Raw genomic sequence first — 11,442 nt, 5'->3', positions numbered from 1 at the left:
GAGGAATTACAAGCAAGAAAGTCGACCATTTCATCAAGTAATTCAATTACACGCATTAGAGCGGTGCGGTCGAAACAACAAGAGAGAAGATGATCCCCATCACGTGGGACAGAAAACAAGCTAAGCATATGGCTTTGAAAAACCTAGAGTTGAGCCTTGATAAACCACATACACCAACTTGATTGAGTCAGAAAAATAAAACATCTTTGTTGCCATCAAAGGCCAAGCCCCTTATCAATGACCAGACCATCATTAATAATAGTAATTAAAAATATTTTAAATAGAATATATGATAAACTTTGTGCTAAATAAAACATAATTTTTAGAATATATTCATTTTAATATAATTGAAGAAGTTTTTTTTGAAAAAAAATATAAAATTGAAATACAAATTTAGTACTCTATTTGAAATGCTCTAATTGATATAAATGTGTCTTGTTTTTTATTTTATTTTAAATTAAATTGACTAAAATATATATTTGAAATCTTTAAATTCATTTATACAATTTTAGGCTTAATATATATCCCAATTGAATTAAAAAATTACTTTCTTCTTTAAATTTGAGTATTCCTATGTATATATATTCAACAATGGAACAATACAACAATAAAAAAAATTACTAAGAAAAATTATATCATATAAAAATAAGTTAATTGTATTTTCATAAATTTTTATTTAAAATTGTATTAAATTTATATTTTATCATTTTGTCATTTAAAAGAATTTTAATTCTTAATTTCTAATAACTAGTATGTCAAATTTTATTTTTTTATAACAATGGTTGTATAATTTTAGCCCTAATATAGAAAATATATAAGATATATTTATAAAAAAATATATTCATTGAATTAAAAATGTATATATAAATTTATGAGATGTAAATATAATTTAAGTTTTATAAATATTGTGAACCGATGAAATAAGATTTTTTTTAGTTATTGTTTGGATATAAGAAAAATGATATTTGCGGCTAAAGTACTTTAGTTGTGAATTTGTACTAAACTGCCTAAGTTTAATTTTTTGTGTGGCAAAAATACGTAAGTTTAACTTTTACTTGCACCGTTAATACCTACCGTTAACTATGTCGTTAGATGGTAACAACGAGTATTAACGGTGCAAGTAAAAATTTAATTTGTGTACTTTTGCCATAAAAAAATAATTTGGGTACTTAAGTGCAACATTTTGTAGAACTTAAGTATTTTTGCCGCAAATATCTTTAATTTTTTTTTATAGAATTATAAATATTTTTATTAATTAAAAAAAATTATTATTAAACATTTAAGTAGGCAGAACGCATAATCTCATTATGAATTTAAATGATAGTAGAATAATCTCAAACTTAAAGTATGAAGCTTAGGGTTGTGCAAAAGCTTTTGTAAACTGCCCAATCTGACTAAAATGCCAAAAAATTGAAAAAACTGATAAAAAATACAACTCGAATAAATCGACAAAAATTCAAACTACCAAATTATTATATTTGGTAGTTTGAGAATTATACTAACCCGCCTAATATAACTCGAATATCTTGAGTAAACTAATTAAGAGTTTTTTTCTTCATTTATACATACATATATTATATGTAATATTAAAAGGTCTATTCTCATTTGATACTTTATGTTTTATTGAAATACAGACTTGGTACCTTATGTTCTTAATAATGCTGATTAGGTACTTTGTAATTTGAAATTGTACATACTTGGTATGTTAGACTCAAATTTGAACAGTATCAATATAATCAAACTGACGTCAATTATATGTAATTAAGTAATTAAATTTGAATTTAAAATCCATATAATTGAAAATAGTTTAGTCATATTGATAAAATTTTATTAATCAAATTTGGTACGAGAGTAATAAATATGTATTATTTCAAATTATAAGGTACCAGATGACCATTATTGAAAATATAAGATACTAAGTTTGTATTTTAATAAAATACACTCATATGGTACCAAATAAGTATTTACCCCATATAAATAAATAATGTTTTAAAATTTTTATTTAGAATAATATGTCTAAATTTGAAAGTAGTATATTATATTTTTAATTTATTAAATAGCAAACATTTAAAAAAATTTAAGATTGGTTTGAGTCTGTTAATATAACAAATTGTCTTAAAATATTGGACACTTAAACTTTTTTTCTTAATTGTACATCCTAATTTTTACATTGCATTGATTAATATATGTTGGAACCATAACAAACCAACCAATGACCACTCCTGTGAACACCTGTTGTAACGGAGGACACCAAACGACAACGTATTTATGAAAGTGAAGCAAGCAGAAATACAATTGCAAACGACTTGGATTGGATGTCGAAAGACTAAGCTGTAAAATTACGTCGGCATGATTCGATCGCAGTGATTTTAGTTTAATTTTTTAAAATTTCTTTGACCTCGAAAACCCCAACAATTCCCTAGCCTGAATCTTGATTTTCCGTACACAAATCCTTTTCCTGCGTTTGCCAATCGTCTTCGATGTTCAACAACAACAGCATTGCGATCTCTGTCTCCGACGACGAATCAGATGAACTCGGCCGGGCAAGAGCCCGACTCCGTAAGAAGCGCAAGAAACTGGGGCTTCGCAACAATAGCAATGGGCTCTCTCGCTGGCTTATTAGGAAGCTCTTGAAAAACTGGATGTTCCTGATCTTTCTCCCAGCTGCTGGGTTGCTTCTATTTGAGGCCTCGAGTTTTGTGCTTTCACCACACGCTGGTAAATCGCCGAATGGCTCCGGCTCCGAACTCAGTTCGATCAAAAAACCCAGTCAGGAGAAGAAATCGGAGGGGAATTTGAATCGGCTCGATCCCACTACCCGGGTAGTTGGTGGCGTCAGAGAACGTAAGTGGGTTTTTTTAATGAGAATTTATTTTCTTTTGCCATCATATATTTTCTGTATTAGTTTGTTTAAATGATGAGTTAACACGGTATTATGTTATATTGGTTTTGGATAAAGAGAAATCGAAAACAAATTAGTTTTTTTCCCTATATATTTAGAGTTCTTTGTCAATTGTATGAGACCCTAATTTGCGAATTATATAAGGTTGCTTGAAGCTTCTACCTCCCGAAGAACTTGATCATCTAGATATACCTTCGAGCAAAGAGTCTACTAGTCCTGTTAGCGAATTGGTATACATATCGGAGAATGATACACCATTTCTGGGAAGGAACATTGTATTTTCTGGACAGAGTACAAACGCCACAAGGTTCAATTTGTTTACAGGGAATCAAAGTCTAGATCAGAGAGATAATAGTTTCAAGGTTATAAGCTGCGTTGCTCATATACTGACCAGGTTTTGGTTAATTTATGGAAATTAAAGATTAAAAAGGAGTTACAATGTTTGTTGGAAAATTTTCTCTATTCTTTTTTTTTTGTGTGTGTGTTTAAAGCATGCCATTTTCTTTGAACCAGCAGGTTAATGTCACAGCTGCGGTACACTGCGGTTTCTATAGCCAAAATGGTGGGTTTAAGATTTCTAATGAAGATCGAGATTACATGTTAAGTTGTAAAGCTGTTGTGTCTACTTGTGCATTTGGCGGTGGAGATGATCTTTACCAACCCATTGGAATGTCGGAGGCATCAATTAGAAAGGTATCATCTCTTGTGTTTACCATTTGTCAGATATAAGAGAGTAAATTTTTCTTACGCATGTTGAGTATTTAATTACTGCAGGTTTGTTATGTTGCATTTTGGGATGAAATCACTCTAGCCACGCAGGAATCAGCTGGACATAAAGTTGGTGAGGATGGATTTATTGGGAAATGGCGCATTATTGTTGTTAGAAATCTTCCTTTCTCGGATCAAAGGTTAAATGGTAAAATCCCCAAGGTATAAATTTCTAAACCAAAAAAGTAAACAACTAAAATTGTGTTTGAACCTCTTTGATGTTTGGTGTTTACTGCCATCAGATGTTAGGACATCGTCTTTTTCCTCATGCAAAATATTCCATATGGGTGGATTCCAAGTCCCAATTTAGAAGGGATCCTTTGGGAGTTTTGGAAGCCCTTCTTTGGCGTTCAAATTCTGTGCTTGCAATTTCGGAGCACGGAGCTCGCAGCAGTGTATATGATGAAGCAAAGGCTGTTGTCAAGAAAAACAAGGCCAAACCAGATGAAGTAGAGGTGCAATTGACTCAATACCGCAAGGATGGACTCCCAGAGGACAAGAGATTTAAGGGGAAGAAAGGTATGTTTTAATTTTCTTTTCCTTGCTCTGCCAGCACTATTTATATAATTACGAGGATGGTTTTTTGGAGAATGTTAAATTCTTCTGCTTTTCTGTAAATTTGGTCTTTTCTACACCGTGACTTTCATTTTTGTATAGAAATACTTAGTTCCTCCTGTTTTCTCAAAACGTTTTATTTCACTTTTTTTGTTTTAAGAAATAAAGTGAATAATTATGTTCATTTTGTTCACCCAAGATTCATTTTCTGTTCTTACTTCTGATTGATTGTTTTGCCTATGTACCTTTTCAAAATGTTTTTCTCTTGTGAAACGTTACTTATATGCAATGTGTATAATACGAAGGCTTAGCATCCCAACAATATGAACTTCTCAGTGCTGTATAATCATGTTATTGATCTGTGCAGCTCTTTCTGAAGCGTCCGTCATTGTGAGGGAGCATACGCCGATGACCAATCTGTTTATGTGTCTTTGGTTCAATGAGGTGGTGCGTTTCACTTCTCGGGATCAGCTGAGCTTCCCATACGTATTATGGCGGCTAAAAGTGCTTAAGAATATAAATATATTCCCTGTTTGCACACGTAAGGATCTTGTTAATAGCATGGGCCATTTGCGCAAGGCTAAGCCTTTGATTAGTTGAATCTTAGTTTTGCAGTAGTGCTTCAGCTGGTATAAAAACTAAGGTAGAGACATTGAGGGAGTTAGTTATTATTTGTTTTGTTAAATTATTAATTATCATTGGTTTCTTTCATTATGGGAATTGCTCATGGTTGCTTAAGAGAGGGGAGGGGTTCAGATTGACCTTTTGTAAGACACAAAAGAATTTCCTACAGTTAACATGGCCTCTTAGCAAAAAAAAAAAAAGAAAAGAAGGTTGTAAATGACTGTTGGAATTAAACGACTAAAAATACAATGTCACATGCAATAAGATAAAAATATTGCATTGGGACATCAAATTCAAAATCTAACGTCATATGCAATAAGATTTAAAAAAAATATGTAGTCAAAGTGATGTTAGATATGGAATAATACGAGGGAGTGGTTGGCTCACGGTATTCATGAACGACTCGTACAGTCGTACTGATTCGATGAGTGGAGTGGTTGCTATGAGCAGTAAGTAAATCAACCCCAACAGCATGCATGGCATAATCTCCAAAAGAAACGAATATAGATCCAAAAGTGGATTAGGTGGCCCAAAACACCAAAAGCTAGCTTGAAATCTAATAAAGAAACGAAAAACCAAAGCTCAGGTAACATCTCTCGGCAAAGATCTTTCCCTTTCAAATTCATGATGTGGGCTAGGATCATTTTCTGCACATCAGTCTTCTTGGCCGTATTGGTAGTCGTTCTCTTAGCCTTGTTTTCACCAATACCCCACAATCCTCTATCAAAAGACCACACAAAGCCGCCTTGGCTAGCCTTGTCCTTGTACATCCAGCAGCCAAAAGTCGGTGGCATCGGCATGCAGCCACCAGTGGCACAATCCGATGCTCCAGGAGCTTTCATCTTTCACCGAACACTGACCGAAGGGCCAGAAAACACGTCTCGGGTGGTAGGAAAAGCGCAGGGCATCATAATCCCGTCGGAGCAGTTTGCGCACTCGAATTTCAACATATTGTATCTTAGCTTTGACACGGCCGAGTACTCGGGTAGTCTTAGTGTTGAGGCCAAACATGTGGCACACAAAGACGTTGAGGAGCTCACCGTTCTTGGTGGAACGGGCTCTTTTGCTTTTGCGCGCGGACTTGCTGTTTTTGCTCAGAGTACTTCCGGACGAGATAAAACAACGTCGTCTTCAGATGATCTTGATGCCACTACCTATCATGTGAGGCTTCAGCTTAGGCTTCCTAATCAGTCTAGAAGTTTTACTATTCCAGGCCCAGGATGAACCGGAAAATAGCTAGCTTGCTCAGGCCACTCATTTCATGAATATTTATTCTTCAATATCTTATTACGTACTATAATTTTGCTTCATTGAGGATTATGATCTCCAGTTGTTCTTTTTTTCTTCTTCTTCTCATTATTAAAACGTTTGAGATCAGGTGATGTAATTGCAATTATATATTTATTAACATGAGTGCTCTTCGACGTATTATTATATCATTTATAAACTAAATGTTTGGTACTTGGGCTCTAAAATATAGTCTAAGCTAGTTTGTGAGTCATATGGCCTATTTGTTGTTTACCTAATCGTGGGTATGGGAATAATAAGTGAATTATACTCTGAGAACATTATAATGAGTGCATTATACTCATTGAAAGCTTGTCCCCGTAGCTTTTTTAATGTTCTCAAAACCATAATCAAATGTTTGCGTATTAGACTACGTACACGAATCTAAACATAGGTCTCATGTGGTGTTTTATGTCTGTTGTTTGACAGGTAAACATAATGTTTGCGATTCTGGAGAAAATTGCTCAAATAGATCCTAAATATGTTGATATTATTCATTTAGAGAGAAATGTGCAGCATTTGACTATAGGTATTCGTTTCTTTCATTTTTAATTTTTTCACAGTATCTTTCATCGTATTGAGTTATTATTATTCGTTTGGGTGCCTTCTGAGTAGAAGCAGTTGCACGCAGCTTGATGACCTAGGCAAGTTCTATCAACAGGGCAAACTTGCACCAGTTATATCAGCACGATTATGTAATTACTTATAAACCTGGGAGACTTCGATGCATAATGCATCTTCGGCATTGTAGTTTGAGATGCTCATCAAGTTAGCACTTTGCAGCTGCAATGTGAAAGGCTAGCTTTTCTAATTTGCTCGAAGAATAGAAGATTTTAATGTACACATTAAGCACACTTGAAGAGGTTAGTTTTTCTCTTTGTTGAGCAAGAATAGCTTTGAGAACTTTTGATTGTACCATAAAGATTGTCTAGTTGCACTATTGGATTCTGTTTTTTATTTAAAATATATAACTTGATTGCATGCACTTATGCTGTTTGGTGATTTTGCAAAATCAGATTGCCAAGCCACTATTGCAATGTTCTTGGGCCAGCCGTAACTTGTCTTATGCTGGGCGTGTGCAGCTTATTCAGTCGGTTTTATTGGGGATTAGGAATTTTTGGATGAGCATATTTCTCCTTCCTCATAAAGTTATCAAAGAAATTGACTGTTTGTGCAGAATTTTCTTATGGGGTGGCAATGGCTTTCGAAGTAAATTTCATCTAGCTTCTTGGGACCATGTTTGCAGACCTAAGTCTTATGGTGGTTTAGGATTTAAAAAGGGTGTTCTCTGGAATAAGATTAACCTTGCCAGATATGTTTGGGCGATATCTTCTAAACAGGATGGCCTGTGGGTCAAATGGGTTAATTGCATCTATTTAAAAAGGCGTCCGAATTTGGGATTATGTATTGCATCAAGATACTAGCTGGTACTGGAAAAAGCTAGTTAAGGTGAGCAAGTTTCTGTCTGAACCGCTTAAGAATGCTGCTGTTTGTAAGGGGAAAATTAAGCTGAACAAACTTTATCTGCTATCTATTTCTGGTTCCCCTAGCACAGGAATGAAGAATATTTGGTATAAACTCTCAGTGCCTAAACACATGTTTATTCTTTGGCAGGCTTATCACCAGAAGCTGCTTACCAGAGATTTATTGCAACACTGCAATATCCCTGTTATCTCTCAATGTTGCCCGATTTGATATGGAGAGTCATGCTCACCTATTTTTTGACTGTTTGTTTTCTAGGAAAGTGCTTCAGGCGGTTGCTAATTGGCTGGGTAATCTTATTTGGCCTGGGAATTTCCAGAATTGGTGCTGCTGGTTGGAAGAGCCCAATAAAGATGACTTGTCTCGGGTAGTTGCAGTTTCATTGGCTGCTTCAGTGTATATCATCTGGCAAAACAGAAACAAGTGCTGGTTGGAAAATTGCTGCTTTTCTGTGGCCCATGTTGATGCTCTTATTAGGAATTCGGTTAAGGCTAGAGTTAATAACCTTAGCCGTAGGAGTAAAAATATAAATTTGAGGGAGAAACTGATGATACATTTTTTCTCTAGACTGTAATTGAGGGGGAGTTATCTGCTCCGGCCTGTGTTTGTATTAGTTGGTTGTTCAATATAAATTTCTATTTCTTGATAAAAAATAAATAATAATTGATATAAATTTCTTTCAGATGAAGAAGTATAATTAAGATAACAAACATATTGAAAAGAATTAGTGACACATACAAGGCAATAACAAACTAGAATTATTAAATCTAATTTGTTGTAAACATGATAAAATACTGCAAAAAAAATGCTATAAAAAACTTATCTTTCGTCAATTAGGAATGTCAGATTTGTTCATATTTTTTTTTCCAAATTCATTATGATATTGGTTCTTCTACTAAATTAAACAAAATCCTATGCAAATTTAGCTTCACTAACTAATAATAGTATATTCCTGTACCATTTACAAATCCGAACCTAACAAAAATAATGATGTTGCATCATTCAAGCTTTCCACACAGAATCTAACCTTTTTATGCTTTGATATATATCAGCCATTACTACCAAGATACAGAATGAAGAGTAAAACTACAAAGTACTTGGAGTTGCGTATTCAAGCATGCCTGTGGAAATTGGATGGAGTTAAAAAAGATAACCACGCCAGTCTAGCATGCGGAGTCTACTTTTGATGCACCTTCATATTAACGGTATATATTCGTACATTTACGGACCAAAATCTCGGATTGAAGACAAGACACCTGTACGCATTATGCAAAACTAATGACAACAGAAATCTTACGCCTATTTTTCAGTATTACGCAGTAATCAGTACTTCTCTGCCACAGGTCTAGATGGAAAAAGCCTCAAAAGAAAAGCCATCAATGACCAGAGGCATACCAAACCAAGGACTTGGAAGGTTATAACCATAGAAAACAAAGCACCAGTTCTTTCCATCACTTCTGGGGAATTCACCGGAGCATCTTTCAAGGCAAACAACAACTTCTCTATGAAAAAGGTGGCTCTTGTCAACTGATATAGTCTATAAACCTGCAATATACATTCAATTATATCATCAAACCCTGCACTCGGATTCAAACCAAAAAAGAAATATTCTCTTCAACTGAAAGCTATTTACCAACCTCAAAAATTATGGGAACCAGTGGCCAACAAGATGACCCGCGCTTGTCAAGGCGTAGTTCGAAGCCATACTGAGCAGCACAGCCAACTAGAAAAGGAAGCACCGCAACTAAAGCTGGGAGACCAATTACTGGCCAGGTTACATAGACAGCAACCAGGGGTGCCATAACCTTGAAACCCATTGTAAAGAAAGAAGTTGTTAAGTATCCCCTAAGGCCTGTGATGAGACCCCACCTCTTCGGACTGAACTGTAAATATGGTTTTTGGACGTGGTGGGTTACAAGAAGAAATATTGCGACGCCAATATAGAATACAACTTCAAATACCAACGAAGTCACTATTTCTGCAATGCCATGGAAAAGATTACCGGGTGTTGTCATCTTGTCTAATTTAAAAACTTAAAACACAATTCCAAACGTATGAACTATAAACACCAGAATCACATTGGTGATATATAGAACCAGGCAGCATAACATCTGATAAAAGATTCATCCATGTTACAGTAAGGAAAATTACAAAGTCATCTCAACTGCTAGACATTAAATGAGATCATAAATGCCATGGATATCCTTGCTTTCATTCCAAAACTTGTTGGTGCACTTGTGAATAGAGATGTTCGACAAACAAATAAAATGTTATCAAAGTAAAAACTCAGCAAAACAAATACCTACGAGAGTGTCCTCCTTCAAGAGAGCTTCAATGGCACCACCCAAGAATTGTGGCAGAATTAAAGACGATATTAAAGCAAGCGGAGCCAAAACCCATAAAAACGAGCCCTTGCCTTCATTGAACGGTGCAGACACCAATTTGCCTTCCTCTACTAACTGGTGAGTCAGCCCATGAAATGAAACCGAACCTGATTTGCCACGAAATGGCTCTACCCCTTCATATCTAACGGGCAACCTCGAATTTTCCCTTCCAGATTTTTCCAACTTTGCATTGCATACAAAACCTCTTTTTGTCAAGCTTGGCATCGACGTATTTTTCTCAAACCTCTTCGAACCTACCATAAAATATATATTTATAAAGCAAAAGACTAACAATCATATGTCTTCCATTAGAAAAAGAAAGTGGGTAAATTAATAAGTAGCATATGCCATATGGCTTCTTTTCTCACCAAATTTCTTAGTAAGCAAAACGAGTGTAAATGCAATAAATTCTCAAGTAGATTGGGATAAGGGAATTCTTACATCTAGGTGTAGTTCCGTATAGAAGTCTTTGGTTCCTAAAACCAACATCTTTTCCAGAAACCTCAGAAATTAACAATGTATAAATTAGTCATTTATTTTACAATGAAGAGTGCGAATAAAATGAAATGTTTGAGAAATTCACTTACAATTGATACACCATGACAGGGGACACCTATTTTTGGGGCAGAAAACCCAAGACAAATGGATTGCAGCACCATTTTCTTTTGGTGTGATAGGGTTTTAGCAGAAGCAGAGTTAACTCAGTAGCTCAAACGTTAAACCCTTCACCTGCTCCTTCCCTGGCAAAGGAAAACCACCCTCGTGAAATGAAAATTGTATAAACAAAAAATGAATGCTTATTGGGTATTGGGCTTTTTATTATGGGCATAATGACAATTATTCAAGAACGCTTTTTTTTTTTTTTTCCTTAGAAAAAAACTTTAAAAAATATGGTATTTTTTCCTTAAGTTTTTTATGAGATATATTTTCTTGTTTAATGGGAGTTTTTTTCTCATATATTTGTAATATTTTATTTATATATCATGTTTTATTTTATTTTTATAATTTTAGTAGCTAGTTTTAATATGTGTTTGAGATTATTTTTCTAATTTTAATATATTTTAATTATTTTTTATCCTTCATATTTTATAAAACAATTTTTTACATTATTCTTTGAAATTTTTTTTTTTGAGACATTCATCCCCATGTTTTTAATTCTCATTTATTCTTCTTTTCTTCTATTTTTTATCTTCTTGAATCAACATTTTCTCTACAGTAACTAGTTATCACTATTAAAATAATTTTGATTTTTTTGTGGTAGTAATCGTATGTTACTGTCAATTTTGTTAGTGATGTATGGTAACTGGTTACAACTATAAAAATCAGTTTTATTTTTTAAGTGGTGTTGTAGTAACTGAGTACAACTATAAAAATAATTTTGATTTTTTAGTAATGTACCATTATCAAAATTCAACTAAATTATAACTGGTTACTTAGTGA

At 34.0% G+C, this 11,442-nt stretch overlaps 3 protein-coding genes across 3 annotated transcripts; 2 read left to right on the top strand and 1 right to left on the bottom strand.

Moving 5' to 3' along the window:
- Positions 1-2,244: 2,244 nt before the first annotated feature.
- Positions 2,245-4,963, top strand: LOC133796854 (probable hexosyltransferase MUCI70). The gene is made up of 6 exons (XM_062234539.1): positions 2,245-2,844; positions 3,047-3,264; positions 3,419-3,595; positions 3,677-3,832; positions 3,913-4,189; positions 4,593-4,963. The coding sequence occupies exons 1-6, from the start codon at positions 2,481-2,483 to the stop codon at positions 4,823-4,825; spliced, it is 1,425 nt and encodes a 474-aa protein (XP_062090523.1). The 5' UTR covers positions 2,245-2,480; the 3' UTR covers positions 4,826-4,963.
- A 134-nt stretch (positions 4,964-5,097) lies between these two features.
- LOC133796855 (dirigent protein 20) lies at positions 5,098-6,283 on the top strand. The gene has a single exon (XM_062234540.1). It carries the CDS (start codon positions 5,474-5,476, stop codon positions 6,071-6,073), a length of 600 nt encoding a protein of 199 aa, XP_062090524.1. The 5' UTR covers positions 5,098-5,473; the 3' UTR covers positions 6,074-6,283.
- Positions 6,284-8,595: 2,312 nt separating this feature from the next.
- On the bottom strand, positions 8,596-10,789 carry LOC133796853 (uncharacterized). The gene is made up of 5 exons (XM_062234538.1): positions 10,590-10,789; positions 10,444-10,504; positions 9,921-10,256; positions 9,256-9,596; positions 8,596-9,163 (listed from the first exon to the last, which is right to left on the bottom strand). Exons 1-5 carry the CDS (start codon positions 10,659-10,661, stop codon positions 8,942-8,944), a joined length of 1,032 nt encoding a protein of 343 aa, XP_062090522.1. The 5' UTR covers positions 10,662-10,789; the 3' UTR covers positions 8,596-8,941.
- Between the last annotated feature and the right edge of the window lie 653 nt (positions 10,790-11,442).

The sequence above is a fragment of the Humulus lupulus genome, chromosome 8 (genome assembly GCF_963169125.1).
Source record: "Humulus lupulus chromosome 8, drHumLupu1.1, whole genome shotgun sequence".
In the NCBI taxonomy this organism is placed as follows: domain Eukaryota; kingdom Viridiplantae; phylum Streptophyta; class Magnoliopsida; order Rosales; family Cannabaceae; genus Humulus; species Humulus lupulus.
The sequence above is the reverse complement of the archived record's forward strand: the minus strand, read 5'-3'. Positions and strand labels throughout refer to the sequence as shown.

Coding starts and splice junctions, on each gene's coding strand:
- LOC133796854 (XM_062234539.1), top strand. CDS start 2,481: ATGTTCAACAACAACAGCATTGCGATCTCTGTCTCCGACGACGAATCA. Junction 2,845..3,046: donor AGTTGGTGGCGTCAGAGAAC/GTAAGTGGGTTT, acceptor GAATTATATAAG/GTTGCTTGAAGCTTCTACCT. Junction 4,190..4,592: donor GAGATTTAAGGGGAAGAAAG/GTATGTTTTAAT, acceptor TGATCTGTGCAG/CTCTTTCTGAAGCGTCCGTC.
- LOC133796855 (XM_062234540.1), top strand. CDS start 5,474: ATGATGTGGGCTAGGATCATTTTCTGCACATCAGTCTTCTTGGCCGTA.
- LOC133796853 (XM_062234538.1), bottom strand. CDS start 10,661: ATGGTGCTGCAATCCATTTGTCTTGGGTTTTCTGCCCCAAAAATAGGT. Junction 10,257..10,443: donor ATACGGAACTACACCTAGAT/GTAAGAATTCCC, acceptor ATTTTATGGTAG/GTTCGAAGAGGTTTGAGAAA. Junction 9,164..9,255: donor TGGTTCCCATAATTTTTGAG/GTTGGTAAATAG, acceptor TGTATATTGCAG/GTTTATAGACTATATCAGTT.